Source organism: Lineus longissimus, chromosome 10 (genome assembly GCF_910592395.1).
Source record: "Lineus longissimus chromosome 10, tnLinLong1.2, whole genome shotgun sequence".
Taxonomy (NCBI): domain Eukaryota; kingdom Metazoa; phylum Nemertea; class Pilidiophora; order Heteronemertea; family Lineidae; genus Lineus; species Lineus longissimus.
This window is the reverse complement of record NC_088317.1, coordinates 5,306,011-5,332,314: the sequence shown is the minus strand read 5'-3', so window position 1 is coordinate 5,332,314 and position 26,304 is coordinate 5,306,011. Positions and strand designations below refer to the sequence as shown.

The 26,304-nt window shown below is 41.3% G+C and overlaps 1 protein-coding gene across 1 annotated transcript; it reads right to left on the bottom strand.

Annotated features, from left to right (window-relative positions):
* Nucleotides 1–1,026: 1,026 nt before the first annotated feature.
* LOC135494840 (homeobox protein aristaless-like) lies at nucleotides 1,027–26,099 on the bottom strand. Its single transcript, XM_064783128.1, has 5 exons — nucleotides 26,020–26,099; nucleotides 24,983–25,111; nucleotides 11,845–12,274; nucleotides 8,360–8,405; nucleotides 1,027–2,270 (listed from the first exon to the last, which is right to left on the bottom strand). Exons 2-5 carry the CDS (start codon nucleotides 25,107–25,109, stop codon nucleotides 1,692–1,694), a joined length of 1,182 nt encoding a protein of 393 aa, XP_064639198.1. The 5' UTR covers nucleotides 25,110–25,111; nucleotides 26,020–26,099; the 3' UTR covers nucleotides 1,027–1,691.
* Nucleotides 26,100–26,304: the final 205 nt, after the last annotated feature.

Genomic DNA, 26,304 nt, shown 5'->3' with positions numbered 1-26,304 from the left:
CTATATTCAAAATTAGAACGCAGTGCTTTCCAACCATTGATACATAGTTAAACATTCTTCTTCAATCCATACTTGGTACGAGTAATGATTTAAATGGGGATCTGGTGAGTGCAATGAAATAAGATAGACTCACTCTGCTTATCAATGGTGTCTTTTCATTGCTGGACTGTAGTGAAATGGACATGAAGTCTATCACTCCTCTATGTATAAAGAAACGGCTTAACAGTATCATGCTAATGCACCAACAGGGCTAATTTGGCAAAACTAGAGGTCAAGACCCCGCCGAAAACGATGACCTTGAAAACTCGCATCGCAAATTGTTCTTTCTTCTCCGAATGATCTTTGGCAGCTCAAAACGTCATCATGCGAAGGAAATGAGATATATTAACAACACCCAGCACCCTGCGGAGGATATTACATTAATTCCGAATGAATATTTTATAAATCGTAAGGTGTTTGTTCGGCGGAGAGAAATTAAGTCGTGACTTGGTCCGGATGTCTCCCATCACAAGATGGCCGCGCAGATGTTGCAATCAGAAATCGAATCATTGCTGGTCGCGTCTTGGCGGTGTTTCTACTGGCCTCGTGCTGCTGGCGGGAGCTCTCGATGCATTTAAGTGTAGACTCCCAGCAAGAAAATCTTTATTTCGTACACGATTCTTGCGAGACATGATCTTACCAAGATGTTTCTTGCAAGACATAAGCTTACTAAAATTTTTCTCCTGCAAGACACAATCTTACCAAGATGTTTCATGCAAGATATAATCTTACCAAAATAACTCTAGTAGAAAGTTAAGAGATATTTCTCCGGAAAGGATGTTTCTTACAAGGTTCAAGACTCATACCGAAAAAAATGATAAGACTACATTTAGCATGCCAACCTACTGACGGTGAACATCAATCCTAAAGTCTCATCCTTTCCTTCTGAATGATGGATGTACGCACAACGCCGATAGGTCGGCATGGGATACAGCAAACAAGACGGGATTTATATAAATGCACTTTAATAATATTTTACATCCCATTCAGTCAAGATGACACTGCAAAACAAATGACCATACATGTACAGTAGGTTTGGCACACTATCTTCGCACAAACAACACAAACCAAACACCACGCCCAATGCTATACTAGAGAGGTTTAGATTTTCCATCATGTACGCAAACGTTAAGAAATGCACGTAAATTGGGATGGGCTATGAACAAGTACATGTATGTACGCAAGTACGTCACTCTAAACGTCACTGATGGAGATATTCTATTGCGATTCGTGGCGCAGAACAACACGTAACGCCGAAATACATGTAGCTGTAACAAATGATGGTTTTGATATCTGCAAGAGTAGGCCTAACTCTCATTGCGGAGTTTGGTAATGTTTAAGAACGCTCACTTTGTTACTCAATGTTGGGTTAAGACGATAGTGATGGCCCAAAATAGAAATATAGCACATAAACTGTATCAATGACTACTCCAAAACTGTAAACGTTTTTCAATTTTTCATAGTCCTGTCCAATTTTTTGGATTTGTGAAGCATTTTCATTTCGTGAAAAAATATCAATAACACACAACAATGACCAGATCCTTTGTCTGGGATCCTGACCCATGTAATGTCTGAGAACTACGGTAGATTGAATGTGGCAAGGATCAGATTATCAGAATCCTCGAATTATGTGATTTCATCATCCAGAATCCTCAGTATACAACCCCTTTTACTTTTCTGATCAAGTCTAGTCTCATTTCGTGCTCCCGTGCTTTCAGTCTCAGAGCCTGTATACTAGACGACCGTCTCTCCCCACCCTCAGCCGGTGGAGAGTCGGGAGTATTATTCACATCAGGCGAATTGTCTCTACTTTGACTAGTAATGGCCGCCGTATTCAAATGAGGCGGAGATTGAGAACCACTAGCTGTGACGTCTTCCTCACGTTTCCGTGATGTAACTGATGACGTCATGCTCGCTAAGAGATGTTGGAATGTGCCAGGAGGCGGCGGTGCGAGCGGGCTGTACGCCGGCAGACGATAGTCATTTCCAGTTCCGGCTGCGTGACTGCTCGCATTTGGAATGTTCGAGAAGAAAAATGGAAAGTATGATGCGGGGAGATTGTATCTACTCTGATAAGAGCGTAGGATCAAATCGTTCATTGCTTGTCGCTGTTGATGTTGTTCCATTGCCTGTCTTGCCAGGGTGGCCGCGGCTGGCTGATAGTACGGGTGCGCCTGGGGGTTCACCTTCTCCTTCTTCCGCCACTTTGCCCGTCGGTTTTGGAACCACACCTGAAAAGACACGGGAGAACACCGAATGAATTAGATGTGGGTGACACTTTCAGGCAGAGCAACATGGAATAAAGCAAGAAAAGAAGTCGACTGCCATTCTTTGTTGTCAAAAAGGGAAGTCTGGTTGCAGATAAAACAGGGATTAATCGGGCTCAGATGTTTTTGGTTCATGAACACAGAAGTTGTACTACATTCTCAGAGCAGTAATTAGTAGTGTGATGAGGCGGTCCTAGGATATGCTTGAATATAAATTTCTGCTTTGGAGAATAGTTCACTGATGCACACCGCTGACACATTTAATCAGCCTTTGCCTTTTAAGAATAGAAATGGGAGAAAAAATGGGAGAAAAACGCGGGTTGACATTTATATCAAGGTCAGGTATCCTGATTCTCATACTCTTAAAGGGTAAAAACAATGAAAATATCAAGTTGTATTTCATTCTTCATTTAAAACGACCAGAAAAATTGGAGTAATTTGCTTTTTATTTCATGAAAATCTCTAAAATATTAAACAAGTTATGAGCGGTTAAAGTTAGAGAATCTTCGAGTCTCATTGAAAAATGGGTCTGCTAGATAACTATATGACATGATGTCATATGATAGTGCTACATGTAATACTTGATTTTTGATACTGTAGCTCCAAGTAATTCCTTCTTGACAGGCATTTGATACCAACGATCAATTAATTCCTTCTAAATAAGTACTATCTGACTGCTCCCAAACAGCTAACGATTGCTGGGATTAGTGTTTCCAGAGATTTTTACTCTCCTCGTTGCCTGAGGGACTGGAGGGGTGAAGTGACCCCTTCTTCTGATATTATAGTCCATTCTGTAGCCTGGCATTGAGAAGAGGAACACCTCTTTTACAGTTGTACACCCTTAGAAATAAAGTTTTTCAGCTTTTGAAAATGCCCTAAAGGTTTTTCAGTGAACACAAATATGCACCCAATAGAGGTTTTTCGGTGAAGTGAAAAACCAGTAGAAGTTTTAGTGGTTTTTCGCTTCACCGAAAAACCTCTACGGCGTGCATATTCGTGTTGGCCGAAAAACCTTTGAAAAGTTTAAAAGCTCAAAACCGTCATCTTTAAGAGTGCAGTGTGTGGGTGTGTGTTGGGGGAGGGGGGTGAGGGGTGGACTCCATTGGTCAAGAAATGTTTTGATAAACAAGCTAGAGAACAGTCTCGAAACGATTTCCCAAGCCTCCCAAGAAATCACCGAGAATATATTTTTCAGACAAATTTCTTTTCTAGTTTTCAAAGTGCCTGAGGTTGGACTTAAAATATCTAAGAAAAATAAAAGGCTGCTGCTTAGAAACCATAAAGTCTGTGCAGAAGACAAAGGCTTATGATAATACTGGAGATAATGGCTCAATCTTGAAAAACAATCCGCAGAGTTTTTATAATTTTCTACATCCTTCTATATAATCTTTATGGCAAATTCAATCCTGGTTCATTAATCTTACATTAAAGTTAAAATCCTTCAACTGAGTCCCTGATTTTTAAACCCTCCCCAGATCAGACCTTCGAAATCCGTCAGTAAACATACGGTTTTTATTTCTAATTGACGGATAATCTTTCAACTTCTGATTATTTTTGCATCGTCTGCCTAATCCGCTTGGTCTTTGTATTTCACTTATTCAAATGAGCTGCTCATGAGAGATGTAAAATAGTCTCAAAGATCACCAAGGCTTTAGTCACGCGTCACCGTCTTTGGCGGCCATCTTTGATTAATCATATTCAAACACACTCACCGAGGAAGGGACTTTTCGTTTTCATGAATTATTTCAAGGGTCATTTCTTGAAGGAAAATGTTGCCTTGACGTTTTGCCTTCATAAAGAAATGCACTATTTTCAAACAATTGACAACAATTTAAACAATCAAACCCCTCTAACTAGCTATTTGAATGATTGTAATAAAAATCAGTTGGCAGAGATGAAAATCGCGCATAAGCTGTTGGAAGAAACTTAAAAAGTAGCATCTTTTATGTGATTCCCTTACGTATGCATACACCCCGTATAAAAAAGAAGTGCCACTTTGGAACATGGCGGAACTAGCTTTGATCGGAACTGATGGACTGATTATTTCTGTCGTATGTCTCCATCACCATGGGCTAGTAAGAAGAGGACAGTGACTTTTAATATTATATATGGCAATTTGTACCATATTTAATCCATCAGGTGCACGTTTCCGGACGCAGTGATAAATTCCCTGGCCGCAGGTGTCCACCTAATAGCCTGCTTTGTCAAAGCGTTCCTCCCCTCTATTTGTTGGCATTTCTTACCAACTAATAACAACAATGGTCGTCTGCGTTAGCAATGACCATCCTTGCCCCAGGTACAAACAAATGGGAGATTCCATAAAGGGAAATGTGCAGTTTTGCAAGTAGGGCGAGATTCAGCAATAACCCTGCTGACCGGAAGTCATCAACGGCCATCTTGTCTCATTTTGACTGCATTATTTATTCAAACGATTTCTTTGTTTCGCTGCCCTTTCGATACGAAGTACTTTTCTCCTAACGGAGGAAGCATTGTGTAAATACACCAAACACAATACGCGCATCTTTGGCCTTTGTTTAAATGTCTTAAGTCACCTCCGGCGGCTGCGGGACTGTAATCCATTTCCGGTCAAAGTTGTTTTCATTACGTCCAGTCACTTAGTGCCGAGTCCGCCTAAAGTTATGAATTTCAAAGAACAGATATCCCCTAAAGTTAAGATGGAGAAGTTTGTAGTGACAAAAGAAACGCCAATAAATGCCTTCCGAGGACAATAACAGTTTTGGAACAAAGCTTCATGAAATTGCGTTTATGAATTGGTTACTGCTGGAAAAGCTGAAAACGATTGGCAGAACGATACGGTTCTAAAATTGATTCAATACCCAGGGTAATGACTCTTCCGCTGTCTTCTAGCAAAACCTTACTCGGTGTGATAGAGATGTCTAGTTTTTTGGAACACACAAATGGCTATGCCTTAGCCGTGAGCTACGTTCATTGCTATCTTCAATTCATGAAGTGTGTGCGATTCTGTACTTTGCGAAATTGACTTTTTACACAAAGTTACTCTGACTTTTGACAAAGTTATTTTTTCTCGGATAGTTTTGAGGAACCATAGCTTTGGTTCGAGTTCGCAAATCTGTTTTAACTGGCAACCATTCACCGCGAGGCTAATCTCCATAACATATCATCTCCCATTCCACAATTTACATCAACCCACTCACATTAAGTAAAGCTGTATTAAACCATTCCGCAATTTATCTCAAACCCACTCATATCAAGGAAAGCATTATTCACTTCATTCTCCTCAATTATATCGCGAGTTTATCCCTTTTCGAGCGCGTGTTTTTCCTTTTTCAAAGCAATTGGGGGATTTGAGGTTTCCTATGGTATGAGTTGGGTTCAATATGCGGCATATTAGGCCGACCAGGATGATGGGGGCTTAGGATCAGTCGTGGCCACTTCGGGTAAGCAATAGCAGATTTTCCAATAAATGGCGGGTCGCGCTCACGGCCGAAAGCCGCTTGAAGCTCACTCGCCAGGAGAACTGGGAGCAGGGTCGTCTGGTGAAACGTCCATTGAGTGTGTGGCACAACCAGCACAGCAGTTCATTCACCCATTGCCGTAAGTGAAGGCTGGAAATTCTTCCAAAAGTGCACGCGATTGTGATTGGCTCACTTCTAATCAGTACACCATTGATGCAGAATATATAATTTGGCTACTGATTGGACAATACGACAGGAAGTCCTCTAAATAATGTCTCGCAATTGGCTCATTGCTAATGATCAGAATGAGCACGCCCATTTCCTGTAATCAATCAGTTTTCTGTCACAATGTGAATTTATCAATCAAAAAGTTAATGGCGCGTTACATATATATAAGTTTTCTCTGCTTCACTGAGGTGTCCCGCAGGCTTATCTGACTGGACTCTAAGACAGATGCAGAAGAGACAATAGAGTACTCGTTGAAGTTTTCATAACATCGTCAGTGTTGAACATACTGTTTCGACACCCTTCTGACTTTACACGAAAGATCATGGTTGACAGGCAAGAAATGCGTGGTTCAGTAAAACCTGGTCTTTATTGGTTACAAAAATTAAAAAAAATATCAGCCAACTTTGTGTTTGGTCGTGTTTGCCGCAAACACTTTGCACGGGTTGTGGTCGTGTTTCCAAAAAGCAGCAAACAGCAGTAAACTTAATAAGCGCTCCAGTTATAATTCGGTAACTCGAGCGCCCGTCTTATAGCCGAGCTCGAGTATACCCGACTTATAACTCGAGCGCTCGACTTAAAACGAGCACTGTTAAAACAAGCCGCGTTTCGGTATAGCAAAGTCTTTCTATATATTGAAATATATGTAAGAGTCTGGGTATGTGGAGTTCCCGTTTAAAAACAAAGAAAGTTATAGAAAGAAAAAAAAAACCCAAGTCAACCGCTCGAGTTATAAATCGAGCGCTGATGGCTTGAGATGGTAAGTCGACCGCTCGCGATAGTAAGTGGAGCGCTCGAGTTATGATAAATAGATTTCGGCACTTTGAAAAAACTATGACGGCCTTTCCAAGCCCGACGAGGCTTTTTATTTAGGCCGGGTCTATTTGGCAAGCCGCTCGCCGAACAGGCATCTTTTTTTGTCCTGTTTGGAGAGCCGCTTGCCAAACAGCACTAAAAAGCCACCCTGTTCGGCAAGCCGGGCTTGCCAAACAGGGCAAAAATACTACCCTCTTTGGCGAGCCGGAGAGGTTACAACATGTTGGCCAATCAGAGAGCAGTGACGTCATATTCGAATTTATATGCGCATATTTAACAATGGCCGACTTCCCGCTCTCGATTCAATTTCTGTTACTAAACTCGGGTTTTGGTCAATAATCCATGAAGAAGCATGTACATGTACATGACTGTATGGATTTACAAAAAAAGTCATAAACGTGATTTAACTGATAAGCATGTTAAATGCATTAGTGTGCATTTCTAAAGGCGTTTCACTGTAACTCCAGTGTTGCTGACCGTGTTGCCACGAATGATAATGAGTTCCTGGATGGTTGAATATGCATGAGTTCGGCTCTCCATCTAGGGCAGAAAAAAGGCGCTGTTTGGTGAGCCGGGCTTGCCAAATAGTCACTTCCTTTTATTTAAACGTTTATCCACTGTTGTCTTGATTGTCTTCGTAAGCGTATAGCCGTATAGTTTCAATTGTGTCCACCCCATTGTGTCCAAGTTCCACGCTTTACCAGTGAGTTATAGCTTCCCCTCCTTTGGCGATGTCCAGCCTAACACAATACTCCTCGAGGTATCATAATTCAATAAGTATCATTCGTGCCTTTCATACAGAAATCCCCCTTTCTTCTCGCAAATGTGTGACTCATTAGTCCCTCGCCAAGTCATTTGCGATGTTATTGGTTTTAGCCTTGGGCGGCTGTTCGCAGACACATAGGCCTATTAATAAGAAGCAGAGCTAATGCATTGGACTAAAGACTAGAACCGACCTCACATTAGCGGGGACTTAATCACACGCGGATGGGGCGAAGTGGGCTCGGCTCCGATTCCACATCACAGGGAAAATAACAGGGGCCGTTTCAAAGGCAATTCCTGCTTGGTCATATACCATTTAAGAGATAACAACAGTGTGAAAAGGGTTTGGCACAACTATTGTTCCAATTTGTTGCGATGAAATAGAAACAACAAACCAAAACTAGAAAAAGTGTGACGACCTATTATTATGAATTCGCTTTTTTTTCCGGAATTCATACACCGGACAAACAATTTGAAATTGAAGGCGCAGTTAGCCCGTGTATAGTCTTACCAGCTCATAATTAGAATTTTTGGCCAAGTGCAGTCACTAATGAAGTCGTTTTTCACGTGGCCAACTTTAACGGCTTGGAATGCGTCTTAATAATTTCCTGCTGATAGTGGACTATTCATACCAAGTAATCAAATGTTGATAAAAAATTATTTATTTTCTCAATCTTCTTAATTTCGTCTAATAAACTCCAAAGCAAAACTCTCCTCAAACTACTCCAAAGGCACATGGAGTTTAATCCGTTCTCGTCTCGTAAACTCCCTCAACCTCTCTATTGCATTCATGTGTAATTTGAAGAGATTTACCTGAACTCTGGCTTCGGTGAGATCTATCCGCATCGCGAGTTCTTCTCTGTAACGAGAAAAAACGAAAACAATAAATGACGCCTGCAGGACGTAAACCCTGATTCTGATATACGAGTATATATACTCTAAAAGGATCTTATGAAGAGTTTTACCATAAGAAATCTTATAAGAAGTATAGACTGCGCTCTATTTGAAGCCCGGCGGAGAACGATCTGGCTTTTAAAAATCTTAAAACCTATTCTTTCTGATAGTTTATTGTACAGGCGCGTTTTGCTGTTGGAAGCAACAGACAGTCGCAAGTACATTTATTCGTGTCCTGTAAGGTTAAATATTTTACGATTTTTTACGAGCAGTTTACACCAAACAAATTTCGAAAATTTCGTCGAGTCTCGGGAAGGCTAGCGTGGATTGGCGAAATGAAAAATCAATCACTTGAGCGTTACTCAAGCGATGTAAAAGTGCGCAATCTGTGATACAACCATTTGAAAAGTCGATGGGAATGTTTTATGTAACCTACATGTAACAGTGTATGTATGTTCTGCACGGGCTTTTCTAGTCCGAAGAGAATATAGTTATAGGTTTTACCAATTTGAAAATATACAATATTTTAACATGCAAATCAAGCAGGACATTTCAAAGCCGGTTGTTTAATGCCAGGGCATACCTTTTCCGCAGTCCAAACGTAAAGCAATGCCTTTTATGTGATTTGATACAGAAATAAAAAATAGAAAAAAAATAATACAATAACACTATTTTGGAGACTATCCAGATTGGGTTATATATAGGTTTAGCAAGTAGGCTTGCAGCAGATGGCAGAGTGGACAAGATTAGGAGTGTAAGCTGCATGTTTTCGTGGTGAACGCATTCGTTTTTAGCTCACCTCTTAGCAGAGGTGAGCTTATCCCATACCGTGGCGTCCGTCGTCCGTCGTCGTCGTCGTCGTCTTCGTCCGTCGTCGTCCGTCGTCCGTTAGCAGGGCACGTTTCGTAACTGATAGAGCTATTGAGTTGAAACTTGATACACATGTACCCTTATGTAATGACACCTTGGAGACCAAGTTTCGGTCCGATTCGTTTCATGGTTTGGCCACCAGGGGGCCAAACGTTAAAAGTGAAATTATGCAATATCTCCCTTAATAGTAGTCGGGAAATTTTGAAAAAAATATGGTAGGTACTTCTAGCAAAGGTGCATCATATATTCTCCGGGTTTTTGATTTGACCTCCTTTTCAAGGTCACAGAGGTCAAATGGTGTAAATTGGCCATTAGGATGTAACGATGGCACGTTTCTAAACTGCAATGACTATTGATACCAAATTTGGTACACATTTACCCCTTAGTCAGGTGATCTCAGGGACCGAAGTTTGGTCCAATATGATTCATCACTTGACCACCAGGTGGCAAAATCCAAAAACCTTAAAAATGTGATTATTCCTTAACTTCTTGCCCGATTGCCACCAATTTGATATCATGGGTACATCTAACCACCATACAGTATATGTCACACAGGTTTTTAATTTGACCTTCTTGTCAAGGTCACAGAGGTCAAATGGCGTAAATTCGCCGTCAGGCCGTAACTATGGCACGTTTCTTAACTGCAATGACTATTGATCACAAATTAAGTACACATGTACCCCTTGGTCAGGTGATCGCAGGTACCGAAGTTTGGTGCGATCTGATTTGCCGTTTGGCCTCCAGGGAGGGGGCCAAATCCTAAATTCTTCAAAATGCCATTATTTCTAGTAATGACTTGCCCGATTGGCCAATTTTATATCATAGGTACATCTAATTCTAACAACCATTCAATGTGTCACCCGGGTCTTCTTTGATTTGACCTACTTTTCAAGGTCACACAGGTCGAATGTACTGTAAATTGGCCATTTTGGGGAAATTGTAATTGCTTGGACCTACATCAAACCTAACACTACATGACACAATACCATGCTCTTTATCCATCTTTCCTCCACATGAGGTGAGCACAATGGCCCTGGCCATTTCATTAGGAGGGTATTTCAAGAACTGCACAATTGCTAACCAGTAACTAAGTTTATAAGTGGACCCGTGATTTAACCAATTCTGCATATTTGATCATGGGTTTATCCCAGATGTTATCTTTCCGATAATTCGTGGTATTAAATTGGCCACAAAATCATAATTATCGTCAAAATCCGGCCGAACAACATGAAAGGCTCTTCAACACCCTAATTGTAGTAGACAAGTGTCGTCGAAGGTGTAGAACTGAATGAAAGATACATATTCACGAGTGATTACACCGGGCTGCTAATTAACCAAATTAGACAAGCGCTAAAACAATCATTTGAATCATTAATAACAATAGACTGCGCGCTCATTTTGTCGAGTGGCTGCAACATTTTAAATCTGGGCCCAATGTTGTCCGTTCTATATCGATTAGAACTACAAAACGTGTAGATTTCTTCTGACAAATCTATATCATTTTAGTCCAAGTTATAGTGAAATATACAATGCCACGCAGTAGCTATATTTACCGCAAATGCAAAATTAATCCGCGCCGCGTGTTATGGTTTGAGATTCACATGTCACCCCTGCATGGCAACTACCAAGTTACTCTACCCGGAGTCCTTGTCTAGTCCTCTGTTTCCAAGTGGGCCCGCAGACCAACGTCCTCCGTGAAAGATTTATCCAATTCCAAATACCAAACCGAAGCCCAGACGTGGCGGGGCTATGAGCGCGGTGCAATGGGGGACCGATCCTTGCATGCACAAATGAAAAAATCTTCGTTCCCATCCTAAAGTACGTGTTTGCGCAATTTACAATTTTCGAATTCAATTACAAATCTCAAGTTTTTAACGAACGGCGTATAGGCCTTTAACAATCTTATAACGCGCTTGTTACTATTTCTGTTGTAACAACCAGTGTAAATAACCCCTTATATTGCATTACATCTCCGTACTGTACACAGCTCGTTAGAATAATTGGTAATCACCGCGTTTACAACAATGAAATGATCCCGTGTCATTTTCCTAATTTTCCTATTAGTGTTGATGTGTGCATGATCTATCGGTGTTGGTGGTTATAACCAGAAAGAGAATTTCGTGGGTTTTTTCATGATTTGTTCGGACTGATCGATAAGCTTACATTGTATCTAAAAGTGGCGGTGAAATTCGCCAGTGGTTCCAACTCCAAGGCCGGGGTAATTTGCCATCGATCACGTTGAACTCGTCACTTGTTGCCAGCGCGGGCGGCGGCGCGTTTAACTAGACAGTATTTTCAACCTAGTGAAATTAACACAGCGCACACCTCAGATATGTTAAAATTGATATCAAATGTGTATTAACATAATTTCAACTACAAATTCAAATTTCAAATTTCGAATTTTGGCACAAGCCATTAACAGTACCCGTCCGCTGCGTTAGATAGAGATGTTAAGTCAGGAAACACTCCGCCGTTTGGAGCTTAGTCCCTTCGGTCTCAAGGAAGAATCTGACTAAATAAGAGAATTTCTTTACCTGGTGAATACGTCTGGATAATGCGTTTTCTGGAACGCTCTCTCCAACTCTTCCAATTGATAGCTAGTGAAAGTCGTCCTGTAGCGTCGCTGTTTTCTTTTACCATATTCCTCAAAATCTTGCGCAATATCCTTCCCTAGTTCAGCATCCGTTTTGTAATCGTCTGCCTCTTCAGTTTCAGGTTCCTGTTCGCGCCCTTCGAACGAAACCGAGGCTGTTTCGTCATTTTGAGGAAACGACTTTTCTGGTGTGCTTGTACATCGTTTTTTAGCCTCGTCTTGGAATGCACGCTCGGGCTGTGTAAGATTCAAGACGTTCTCTTGCCAAGGTGACCTTGACATTGGGCTTCCGAGACCTTCAATTCCGGGTGACGTTCGACCCTCTGTCGTCCTCATCACGTCTGGTCTGCGCACCCGTTCGTCTGCTCTGCCTGCGAAGAAATAAAATCATCTCATTAGAGTTATGTGTGCACAATAATCGTGACCCGAATTGTCGGAAATTGCCCAACCAATTTGGTGGCAATTTACTCGCCATGATACTATTCAAGAGCCGCTGTTTCACACTGAAGTCAATTTCACCAAATATGACCAAAATTCTCAGTGTAAAGTTCCCGCAGTTACCCATTGATCATCTCTGTCAACTTAGAGCGAACTGAACTTTCGTTTGTTGGGCATCAAACAGTTTACCGCACGGCGGTGGACCTGTAACAAAAAGCATAATTTTCAATATCAATTCTGCGGTAATTAGGCAATTAAGTTTTTTTTAATAATCGAGGGGAAATATCTGGTTGCCCTTGTTGTGAAAGATATCGTTGATTGCGATTTGAGTGGACTGGGAAGCTGGAAATCATCGGAGCATTGCCTTTGACTTTGGGCAATGAGCATTATGCCATGACTTTGGGCAGCGGGTATACGAGTTCTGAATGGTCACTTTTTCGGTTATTTACCACCTTGGGCACCGAAACTCAGCGCATGACACCGGACACTAAACAACGGTCCGCAGAATTTTGTTCACAAGCACCTTTTCGGCGATTCTTTTCTTCATTCGATGCACTGACACTGTTTGCCACGCCAGGCAAAATATCGGAAGTTCGCAGCCCAAACTCATCTGCATATATACTGGTTGTCATTCGGCTCTACATCCAATAGCCTTGGGCGCTGGCTCTGACCTTTGACACCTGTTACACGGACTATACGCGTACATCAGCACCGTGGTTAAATGCCAACAAGCATCACAAAGAATCTCTCCAAGATCTCTTCTGACGATTATCTTGCTCCAATATTATCGACTGGTCACCTCTAAGGCCACCAATGACCATGGGCGCCGGACCTCAGCAGGATGACACCAAACAGCGGTCACCGAACTTTGTTGACAAAAAGTCTCGACCTTCCCGTCGTCAAGAGTCACCTTCGATGGCGTATCACTCAGCTGTTTGACACTCGGGCTTGCGAGTTAATGACCTTAGGCAGGGTGTAGGTCATTTCTCTGTCACCTTGGGCACCGGACCTCAGGGCAGGATGATACGGGACACCAAACAACGGTCAGCAGGACTCTGTTGACAAAAAAGCTCGACATTTCCGGTATTTAGCACAGACACCTTCGATGCCTTGAATTTGCTAACCGTCGCGCTTTTACTCTACGAAACCGCGGGCAATCAGGATGAGCTGATGACTGGTCGTTTCTCCTACCACCTACGACATTGGTCGCCGGATCTTAGAGCAGGAGGATAACGGCCACCAAACATTGGGCAGACCGAGTTGTATTGACAAAATCTACCTTTCCGGCGAATTACCTTCGACGCTTTTCACCAGTTTGCCAGCCGGCCATACCCTGGTACAGGGTGGTTTGATAGGAGAACGATCTTGGGCGTAAGCTATGACCTTTGACTTATGTTCCTTGACTGATGTTATTTTGGTACACTAATTCTAACAGTGTTTTAAATTCCCGACCCCTGGATGCTTTAGCTGCCAATAGCCCGAGGACAGGATGGCCATCCCATGATCCGTGGCATGCGTATTATCCGGCGATTCCCTCTGCATGGACACCTTCAACTGACCATTGTTTACTTTGGACCTGGTCATCCCTTTGCCAATATTACTACTAAGTCCTCTTCTTGCCTTGGAGGCGCATGAAGCTTCATCATCAGTTTCCACTGACCCTCCGCGGTCGGCAGCTTGTGTGTAGATGATTCCCCACGTATATAATTCAAACCAAGCCGCATCATCTCATTTGCCATGGGGTCTGTGACTTGGCAGGCTTACTTTGGCGTAGAAATAAAGGTTTTCTGCCTTTTTGAAAAAAAGCCTTGATAGATTTTCGGCCAACACAGATATGCACCCCGTATAGGTTTTTAAGTGAAGAGGTAAACCCTTGGAGGTTTTCCACTTCATAAAACCATTTGGGATTTTTCATTTTACCGAAAAACCTCTACAGGATAAATATACATATATTATATACTATGTATATATGCGTTGGCGAAAAACCTTTAAATATACATTCAAGTATAAAGTTTTTTTCAGAAGGTGAAAAACATGTACATGTACTGTCGCAAAGGACCTCCGCCTCCCCCCGACAGTTCTTTCTGAACCGTCAGAAAATTTAAGGGGTTAATCGATATCTTTGGATTGGTGACTTCTTAATCAAAGCAACAATCACACAATTAACTGTGATTAATTGTGATTCCTCGCTTCGTCACCAACAATCCGCCGGCTGCAGAGCGCACAAGCCGTGACACTAAATGCCACGACTAAGTAGCGATTCATCGTTAATTACGGGTACATTAGTGTAATCCCTCGGATAATAAATCCAGTTTCCCATAATAACGTACACAATTAGTAGAAAAATACACTATTTAGCGAAAGACTTCCAAAACCCCTGAGCTCGGAAAACGCAAAAAACATTTGCAATCAAACTCCATGTTCGTCTCTTCGGGGAGTTTTCAACCTCGACCCGCGCTCTACAGTAAAGTAGACTTCTTTGCTTGATGAACGAGGCTTTGACCATGCTTAAAGGCCTGCTTCCACATAAGCGTTTTACGATGCGTACAACGCTCAAGGCCTTTGTTGTTCTTGGGCACCACGGTGAAAGATAACACAGGCCTTCTGTACGATTTTCAGCAAATGGACACGACCAACATGGTAACTCTATAGGCCAACAAATTTACATGCCATCTTTCATCGTACAGGCGTGTCTAGTTGCTGTACTGCGCCCATGTTATTTCGAGCTACCCCTGGCAGCTTCTTTAGTTACAAAGCGGAATATGCCTATTAGTATTTTATATTGCTTTTCCATCACTAGGGCGAGGTTTGATTTTTGCACCTTGCTAAGCCCTGTTCCCTATTTTCTCTTGGCTTTAATAGACTCGTGATATATTGAATTACTTAGTGTCTTTTTCTTCGACAAAGTGCCAGCAAGCACACGGCAATAATGCACTTCGTCTAATCTGCCATTAGCTTAGCGCTCGGGCCTGGGGCGGCGGAGGATGGCGAATCTCAATCAATCTACGCACAGGCATCACTTCGGGGGCCGTCTCACCAATATGTGTCACTGAAGCCTGTCTGCAGAATGACAACACATCATTTTACTTGTATTGGCAAGTATCAATGTTTGGCTTTTTGTGACAGGTATTGTCAATATCAAGTTGCTTTTTGTGAATTTTACCAAGGATGTTTCACACTTCCCAGGAACACGAATAATGAAGTATCCGACGTCATTCATAAAAATTGAATTGAAGGTCCGGCGTATGGGGCCTACGTGATGCAGGTTATATAAGGTTTTTGCGTTCCCTTCACAGTCATAAATAAAGTTGTCATAATTAACTTACTGCATGTACTTTAATAACTTGAACGGCACTTACCAATTAAAGGCATAAAGCGCTGTAATGGGAAAATATGTCCCGTCGACAAAGAATTCCAATTGCTTTTAATCTCTTATGTTATTCCAGAAAGAGAGAGTCGACTCTGACAATAAAACAAATAAAATCCGCCGTATTTTCATTGCTATAGTTTAATTACGACATTAAAACAATTTCATTTTAACTTCATTTTTCATCCAACAACTGTGATAAATGACACCACCAAGTGAGTTACCGTTGATACGTATCGAGCTTTGGAAGTATGGTGCTAGCTCTACAGAACGGAAATGGCAGGCGATTTAATTTTCTTTTGATTTAATATTTCAATTATTGTTCAATTAATATACGAGTTATGCTGATTTTCAGTGTAAATCAAAGAACACGTGTCATAGTTTCGATAACAGACCAACATTATCAAGTGATGAACATTATTTTAGGTGATAAATGGTCGATAGTTCATTTCACGTGAAAACGCTACTGTATTTTTTGGCAATTAGATGACGTCATTGCTCCTTATACCGGTCTGTCTATGAGGTTTGTCTGTCCATGGATGTATTACGACATGTAGTATCAGTCACGTGACTGGCGGACCTGAAGCCCCAATGCAAAAAGTATCCTCCTCATGGCTGGATCGTCTGTAACCGGGGCGAGGTCGCATGCTTGGCACGTGCGCCGAATCGGGTCGCGCGCAGGTCACGTGCGCTGGTACTAAATGCCATTGCTCGGGGGCATATCAACAAACGAAGCAGCAGACGTTATGCTAGACGCAAGGGCCCAACGCGCCGCGTAGCGGCAAAAAAGCGAAGCTGGCGAAACATTTATAACGGGTCACCGTCACTTATTATTGGACTTATAGCGCATTTACGGGGTTGCAACTATTTTGCTTTATAGTGTCACCAGGAAAGAAAAGCATGCGACCTAACGCCGATCTATTTGTATAAAGTGATAATTGGAAGGTATATAGTAGGAAATATCAATAAAATAATCATTCCATGTCGTCTTTTGAGGGCATTTTTGATTGTAAAAAATATATGTGTACGTCACCGTAGTCTCTGCAATGATAATTTTATCAGAGCAGTCTCGCGCAAGTAGAAGTTCTTTACCTACTAGTTCTTCACTTATTAGTCTCAACGTCTGGCGCAAAGCCAGACGTTTTCCATTACGATTTCACTACGATGTTTGACAAGAAGGAGCAGTGCGCGAGATATGCTAATGAGCAGACTTCCCTCGCTTGAGTTTCTGAAGAATGTTCCATATCGCGCTAAGCTCATCACTGCTGATTATGACAGGCGTGCAGCGGTAGGTATCTGCTCCCCAACTTCCACCCTAATACGGTACAATAAGTTACCATTTGATGAGAATGGGACAATGCCCTCACTGTGTATGGAGTCATAGGGATAAGAAGACATTATTCATTAGTGTTGGTACAAGTGATTTTGCCCAAAAAACATGCACATTCAAAAAACAAAATATGCAAGGTATCACGTACATGTAACATGACCATGACGACGTGCAGAAAGTGTATTGGCCAGTGCATACTTTATGGCTATGTATAGTAAACATGGTAAACATGAACAACATCATTATTCATCGGCAGTTCATTTTACTCCGAGCTTTTCCTGAAACATATTGCCATGATGATTAGGCCTACCATGTACCATGACCAATAACGGCACTAGATCATGTAGATGTCAACAAGTTCACATGAACCGTATAATCCCGCATAATCCCGCATGGCGCATGTGGGGCATGCGTCTAAACCAAAGCCCCAAAATCACTTGTTTTGGTCTATTTCACTTGTGTTTCCCCCGTCTCCCAGTCCATAGTACATTTACAGTTTACAATCCCCGATCATGGCCCAACAAAAGGTCATCGGTTGACTAAAGCCAAGGAACACAACTGTTCAATGGATTTATAGTTGAATGCGATCAAACTACATCTTTTCAATCGTGGATTGTAAATTTAACCCCATGGGCCTAGGGAAGGCCCTATAACAATACTTTCGACACAGTTATTATCTCCGCTGCCTCCACCATGTTACACACAGTGCTCACTGCTGATTCTAAAATGCGCCACCTAGTCAATTGCACTATCGTCATCACCTCATCATACTTCATTGACATTACAGGCACACATTGACATAGACCACTGTTGCAATCAACGACACAGTCGCTATCCAAGTAGCATTATAGAGGTAATTATCATTATCATACCTCATTAGCATGTGAACCAATCGCGTCGCGTCCTTTGCGATCACGGCAAAGCCTCATGGAATAATGTCTTTCAACGTTGAATAATTTTTCATATTCCATGCCTACAACTTCAATTTCTTCATAATCCATGGCTAGAAGTTCAATACTAATATAATATCCAAGATAAAGTTACAAGAAGTAGTCAATAGGGGTCTCTCACCTCTCACTGTATGTCCACACTATTCACGCTTGTACGAGGAATACATTCAATGCTGAATCTAACAACTCCCAGTGCCCTTACTCTGTATATTAGTCACTGGAAGATGGCCCATTTCACTCCTTGCTTCTACTTCACCTATAGTCTCATTGCAAACGCCTCAGTTCTATGATATCACATTCACTTTCAGCTGTCATGCAACGCAACAACTGTGCTATCTGCCATCGCACATCAACGAAGAAGTGCAGCCGCCCACATTCCACCTCACGTCTCTCCGACCAGCTGCAATCCTCGAGGACGCCACACTGTACCACGATTTCACTACGATGTTTGACAAGAAGGAGCAGTGCGCGAGATAGGCTAATGAGCAGACTTCCCTCGCTTGAGTTTCGGAAGAATGTTCCATATCGCGCTAAGCTGACCACTGCTGACCATGACAGGCGTGCATTGGACTGGTACAGGTTGGAACTGAACATTGAATATGCTGGTGGTGACGCTTTCTGATGAGAAGTTGGTCGTGACTGATGCAGTCTCCTTGGACATGTCCACAGCATCGTTCAATCATTGCTCTCTGAGCTGCCTTGATTCTGTACCCAAATACTAAGACCAAATGCCTGTTGACTGTGCTTTAAGAGAGACTGGCGCCATGCCTAGAGATATGACTGACCCCTATTGGCAAATTTGTATGACTTTATCTTGCCTACCTAGCTGCTGCCTATAGTCTCCCTTTAACTGCGGAACACTTCAAAGTCGATAAAATGCCATGTTCCACCTTTTAATGTGTTCAGACTGCCATTTTCAAAATAATCAAGTCAGGACACTGCCTTCTAGTCTCATAATAAATTTTGCTTTCCTCAATATATAATAACATTTCTTCTTCTTCAATGCTTTCATCATTCCAAACTTCTCCTCCTCTGACTTTTACAGGGGTACAGTCATGGCAATCAAAACCCAAATACTGAGACCAAATGCCTGTTGACTGTGCTTTAAGAGAGACTGGCGCCATGCCTAGTCTCTCTTAAAGCACAGTCAACAGACACCAACCCCCTCAGACTCAGAAACCACAAACGCCCAACCCTTCCTGCTACCCTAATACTTCTGGATTGTTTCTTCGCCAATTGACTGATTTAATCTGCTAACATTGTTTATTAACAAGGAGATTATTAAATTGATGGGTAAATAAGTGTCGGGTGTTGCCCAGACAATGGAATGGGGTTGAAAGAACTTTTGTCATCGCGATAAATGTTAGGTCATCCCAGTTGCGTTTTTTTCCAGCTCACCTGTGAGGAGCCTGTATTACTGTGGTGTCTGTCGTCCGTCAGCGGCCGGGAGCACTTTTTAATTAGGTGAAAGCAGGCAGGGGAATAACTTTATTTCCTCTCGGCCAAGGTCATAAAAATCCTATGTGGGTCGAAATAAACCTTCACTGTGTAATCTTCAAATGTAGGCCTATGTCATTGATTAGGCCTAATCAGAACAAGCTTAACATCGAGTGGTAGAATCATGTTGACATTGATCTATTTTCCAAGGTCACAGAGGTCAAACGCTGCGTGACCATAACGGTAACCATATTCCTTTCAATGATAACAGGTGAGCACATGGCCCCCTTGCCATTTCATACATATACCAAACATGCCCGATCTCGATCTGCAAATCAGTGTGGGAAATCACCCCGTGTGAATAAGAACATTAAAAAAATTGAACAGTCCCTTTGAATAATTGATAAACTAAGAGGTGACAATTGGACTACTCTGTGTCGAATCCTGGCGCTATAAAAATGTCAAATGTCGAAAAGTGTACATTTTTTGTCTGACAGCGGCGGAGCTGTACGGTTCTTGCTCCAAAATCTCGCACATGCCATTATCGGTTTTGAAATGTGAGGAGAGCAGACCGGGAACAAAAAGCTAAGTAAAGTTCCGCGCATCGTTTCTTTGCCATTCCCAAACAATCATAGTTTCAAACAATGACATATTGTAACTTTGACCCCCGCGGGGCCACCCATGCACAGCAATCATGGGGAACACGGATTTTTGGTTTGAGACTCAAGAACATGTTCCCGTTCTTGACATGTTCGCGAACATTGGGGAACGGAAGGGTGAGTCGAATACTACCAACATGTCCAAAGTGGTCAGTGGTACTCGACAAAACCCCCTGGACAAAACCCCACCACAATCCTTCTTGGAATAATGCTTTTTTTGAAGACCACTGCAACGGTTACACCCTTGAAACACCACACAATACCGCACTCAATCTAATTCACTCTACGAATTACAAAGAGGCTGGCCTACCCGAAATGCCATTCGAATCCCGCACTTCAACGGGCGAGATATGATTTCAGCAGCCCAGTTCTCAGTAGATCCAGATTGTTCACGGTTTAAATCAAGCATCATTGAAGGAATATTCAAGTGCCATTGGCACTTGTCCTCTGCAATCACTGCATTAATTGGTTCTAATTGGGTTTAATTTAATCGAATTCGGTATTGGGATACTTCAGCTGAGGACTTTGGGGTTTTGTGGACCGAGAGGATCTTAACTCTTTCTTGACAAGGATGTTTATAAACTGAACTTGAAAATTCTTTGTAGCTCGCTTCCTTGCTCAAAGCTGTGTTCAGGCGGTTTGACCATAGGCAACACCATTTTAGCTAGAACTTAAAATCCTGAAGCAATGAGGAACCGGCGCGATTTATCCGCCGCGTGGCGCTGCAATCGATCATACCGAAACTCTCCATTTCTAATGCATTATCATGTTATTTCTGAGCCCGAAAACGATAGCTTATTTTCGACCGATTTCGGCGACGTTTGCATCTTCCTGTTTTAAATCTATTGAGTTATCAGTTTCTTAAGATAATTTAGCGGAAAATATGCGCGATGCCAGTTATTGGGCACGTTTTCTGTTGTTGAAATCCTGTGCAAAAATGTACGCAATGGTTTCTCGTGATTGACCTCATGCGACGTCAACAGACCAGAAAATGACGTCATGGCGTCAGAAGGTACGATCGATTGTGGCGCCGCCACTGGCATTTATCTTAACGCCGGTTCCTCATTGGAAATACTTCAATTAGATCTCCTTCAAAATGAAGTTAATGCCAATGTCAAGGTTGGTGTTTGTTCTCTCGAAACCGGTCTAGTTTCAAAGCATTTCAATGTGGTCTAAAATAAGCTCCAACACACTTATGGAGTATATCAACGAAAACAATGCAGAAGTGGCGTGTGCAGTTATTGAAAATACAGTATGATGGAGTAAATATAGTATGCATGTCAACCTGTACATGTCCATGTAGTTTTCACTAATTGATTTAATCATACTTTAAACATTTTGTTCAAAACTTTTATTATAATGTTTACACGAGTGTTGACATTTTATTTGACTTTCAAATTCGAGTTGGCTTTTCGTGGGCAATTTCCGTCTTCCGACAGCCGAGGTTGTGAGTTTCAATGAGTCATACCTGAACACGGTATCATATAAGTCGATAGTGAAAAGCTTTACAATTAATTGCAATGTCCGGTGATGTAGAATGTAAGTATGTTATACATCATTTTCCGCAACGAACACTTCACTTTGAAATTGAACCCACGAAGGAAATAAATGTCGTTCGATTCTGTCACGTGGGGCTACCCATGCAGTCTAAAAGGGCAGACATGTTGGTTTTTATACGAAAATTGCTTCTAGTTGAACCGTGACTTTTTCAAACAGGACAGTTGAAAAACCGTTGAACAGTAGACTAGAACCGTAGGCTTACCAGAAATTTGCAAGCCATATACAAGTATATCCAGAACCACCTCGCAACACTAAGCGAAAATCGTTTATTACAATGTAGATATCAGTTTTCGTGTGATGCTATATAATGTGGCGGCACGAGGTGGCTGGCAGAGGTGTTATCCTCCCCGCCACGTATATAGGAACCCCTACGCCCAAGTTGTTAAAAAGTTAGTCGAATGTGAGATGTCCAATGCCCAGAAACCCACCACGGAGGTGGGCCGAGGAGATTTGATATTCCTCGGCTAGATGTTCTCACCTTCCTCCGGAGTGCAAACTCCGCAGTACTTGTTTCGGTTTTCGACAACATTCGATGATTCTCGATATAGTCCGAGTATTTCCGAAAGATGACTGGGTCTCGCCTATAGGAGGGGATGCCGCAAATGTTGATAATTGTTGCTCGCCACAAGAGGTGGAAGCAACCTGACAGAGTGTATTGTCCTCGGTGATGGCCAAAGAGGTGACCCGACAGCAGGAAACACAGCAGAATCATTGGGAAAGCGCCTCCGAAATGTCTAATTCCTAACGGACGTACTAACGTCAAAATGTCAACATTTACAGCGTTCACTTTCAATAGTGTGAAACCATATTCGCACTTAATCATTTCGTTAATTGTTGTTGCAATTTTTGTTAACGGAAGTGACATGTTATCCCAACGGATGTGTATGTTATCCGGGCCATGAACGCGCGTATACATCTATTAGGAGAACAAAGAATCGAGATTGAGGGCTGAAAGTTCACGTCAAACGTGGGACCTTCCGAAGTAGACGATTTTTAAAATTTCCCATGGTACCGGTGATGTTTCATCACGTGACCATGCCTAATTGGAGATGTTAAAATTCCTCGATGAAGACCGGAAGCTGAATTCAGGGTTTGTTTAAAACCTATCAAATGTTTTTGGTGGTAAATTTTTCAAGCACTCTCTCTGTTAGTGTTGCGTTTCAAAGTCGATGAGATGTGTCAAGAAATCTACCCAATTGTTCATTACACTAACAAAGCCAGCCCGCGCTTGAAGTGTGGGAAGCACAATCTATTAGAAGATATATATTTTGTGATGACGTAAGTGCAATAATTTGATATTTAAATCCAGGGCGGGTTGCGCCTTTCTGAATTGAATGCGAAGATTATTGCTGAGTTTCACTACTTTAAGGACGGAAACCACAAAACGTAACAAAACTATCCATAAAGATCATCCGTTCAAAATTGTTCTATCATGGTGCTTTGACTGGTTAATCTGCCTCTCGGGCGGGCCGCCCCGGCCCGTCGTGATTGACCATGCAGACGTCGTACTAAAGGAAATTTGACAACAAGAAAGGGTCGTAGAGTGCGACTAATTGCAAGGAAATAAGTAATAAAAAGCAATAAATTTGTACAAATAATTTTGACAAAATTTAATCATGTTTTTAGGTAAAATACGATCAAAGTTATTATAATCTTTTATTTTTGCCTGCACTTATGACTTCCGCGCGAAAAGCGTCTACTGTGTTTTTCGCGGTTACATTTGGTTCCATTTCCGTCGAAGCCCAAACAAAAAGACAATTAAAACTGGTGTACATAAACCCAAAGCACCAACAATCCTAAAACCTGATTTACTTAATCCAATTATTATGATGAAGTCTCAAAGCGAAAATTGAGCAAAAAAAAACTTCAACACTTCCAATTAGGTCCAAAACAAACTTTGCAATTGTTCCCAATTTCGCCTAGCGTTTAAGCAGTTTTCTTAACTCATAACTTAGCCAATATTTACCCAACAAAACACATGATTTTATTTACTTGCGTTTATTTTCCAAACTGCTCCAGAAAAATATTGGCGGATTTCAATTAACCGTGAATGAAAAGCAAATTAGGTGTATTTGTGAAACGGTTTCGTAAATGAGGGCAGGCTTAGCGGGAGAGTCTGCCATAATGAAGTGAGGGTTTCAGTTTGCCCCCCCCCCCCACCCCACCCCAGACTTGCCCTCAAGGGAAAACGGGTTCAAGCGATTCAAATACACTGATGGTCTCCTGTATACATTCTCGGGGAATCCGACACATACAATATGCTATACCCTACGTTTTTGGCTTGTAAATGATAACAAATCTTGAATGTTTAGCAAAAACTAAGCAAGTCTAAATTTTGGAGTAACTTAACTAATGAATTCAGTGGAGTTTCTAGGCTGCAGCCTACACTTTAATAATGCATACATGTTTGAATTAAATAAATACATGTATTGCCTGTCTACATATATAAAACCCAGTAAGTCAACAGGTTTCATACCCTTGTTTTAATTTCTTGAACAAAACCCAGTATTACTAGTAAGTCTCAAAAACGGAGAGAAATTACAAGAATGTTTTTCAAAGAAGAGGGATTTTTATCAAGAAAAGAATTAAGGTGTACATAGAAAGTTCCTGCCAAAAAATTGGTTCTGAAGGATGCAATAACTTAATAAGAGGCGAATTTAGGTTTTCAATATTCTATAAAAACACGACAAAATTGACTGACGAGCTTTTTGCTTAACACTCATTAAAAAATGCAACGTGTGAACCCGATCCTTACATTATGCACGATACAAGATACGGCTTCATAAATCATGTATCAAATTGACCTCATGCACTCTCAGAAATAAAAAAGTGAAAAAAGTGAAAAAAGTGAAAAATCCTTGGAGCTTTATGCCAAGAAAGAGAACTCGGTGATTTTTTTCTCCGGTTGACGTCATCATACCAACTTAATAGATCAGGCAGACCATGGCCGGGTTGTTCAAAACAAGTGTTGTCCCACACGCTGGCGTTATCTTAACTTGGCGTTAAGTCTAAAGGCTAAATTGAAGGAGATAACGCCAAATTAAGTTAACGCCAAATTAAGTTAACGCCAAATTAAGTTAACGCCAAATTAAGTTAACGCCAACGTTAGTGACAAAATTTGTTTTGAAAAACCAGGCACTGATATCAAAGACACACTTTTTCATTGCATTTCTGACAACGTCAAATGGTCAAGTCGTTCCTGTCCTCTGATCAGAACCTTAACCTCCACGGCAATCCAAAGATCTGTGGTTCGAATCCCAGTCAAGGCAACTTGATTTTCTGTACTAATTTCATTATCAACCTCTCCATTACAGATTTAGTTGATACTTCGGCCTTACCTTGTTCTGATAAAGCGCTCTCGTCGCCGCCCGTATCATCAGTCAATCCAGGCTGGACTGTTGTCACACTCTCGTTCCTAAGAATGCTGTCTATATCATAACTACTCCTCTTCTTTATTAAAGCCATGCCTGGGGGCGAAAAGAAGTCCTGTTACAGACACAACTTTCAGCATTTAGTCTGGACAAGATTCCTATGTAGATTACTTTTATTTCACTTTTATAAGGTCAAATGATTTTTCTTTATAACAGTACATAACACCAGTCCTTTATAAGTGCATTTTTGTAATCTCCCAAAACTTTTTACACAATTAATGATATTCAGAAACAATTTCTTTTTATTTACAGTATGTTTTCTTCCGTAAAGTGCAGTCTACGGTGCAAAGGTACAAAATGGTTAGTCTTAATATTATGATATTTACCCCCACGGGGGGGGGGGTTATTCATATAAAGAGGTAAGGACACTTGTGAAGACACTGGAAGAGGTACGCAATCCATGGGCGATTTTTTCTCTCTGACGTTATTTATAGTTCAATTTGAGAAGGCACTATTTTGAAGTACATGTACATGTATTTGTTCAATTATCATTTTCGTAAACTGTTCGCTTTAAAATAACTACATGTTTCTGAAAAATGTAAATAGACTGCTTTCCACCAAAGTCAGACTGAGTGGTAGCGGATGAGTAAAAGAATATGATTTTGTTTTTAATTTTCTGATTTCATTTATTTTAAAAAACAATGAAATTGATGAGGAAATATTCTTTGGCATATGAAAAAGGAAAACAATTTAGGATTTGTGAAGGCTGTGGGGATGTAGGCCCTACTGACAATAAGGGGCACTCGCGAATTACGAGTGTTCAAACATCTTATTACCAAGAATGAATAGAATGCGAATGAAACTAAAATGTTAAGAATAAGGAATGAAAAAAGAATAAACTACTTAGTAATATGCATGTAATCAATGAGTTAATAAAAAACACGACATTATTGACGGAAACAAAATTGGTGGAAATCGGCAAAAATATCAAAACGGGAACTCACCTTAGCTTTGAGGAGTGTCAAAAATTAACCAGAGCAACAAAACAATTTAGAGAAATAATCCTATTTTAAATGCCTTTCCCGACCGAACGCCAAAACGCCCAGTAGAATAATGATTATATGAAGTGGCTAATTGCGTTTTTAACAAATATCAGCCGTTTTGTGTATGTTTTCATTAGCCTTTCACAAAGACCGCAGACGGGATTTATTCCACTTGTTAGCCAATCATAATGCATTGCCGTCTACCTCGCCTCCAGGCGTACGTCAGATACCGTGTGTAGATATTGA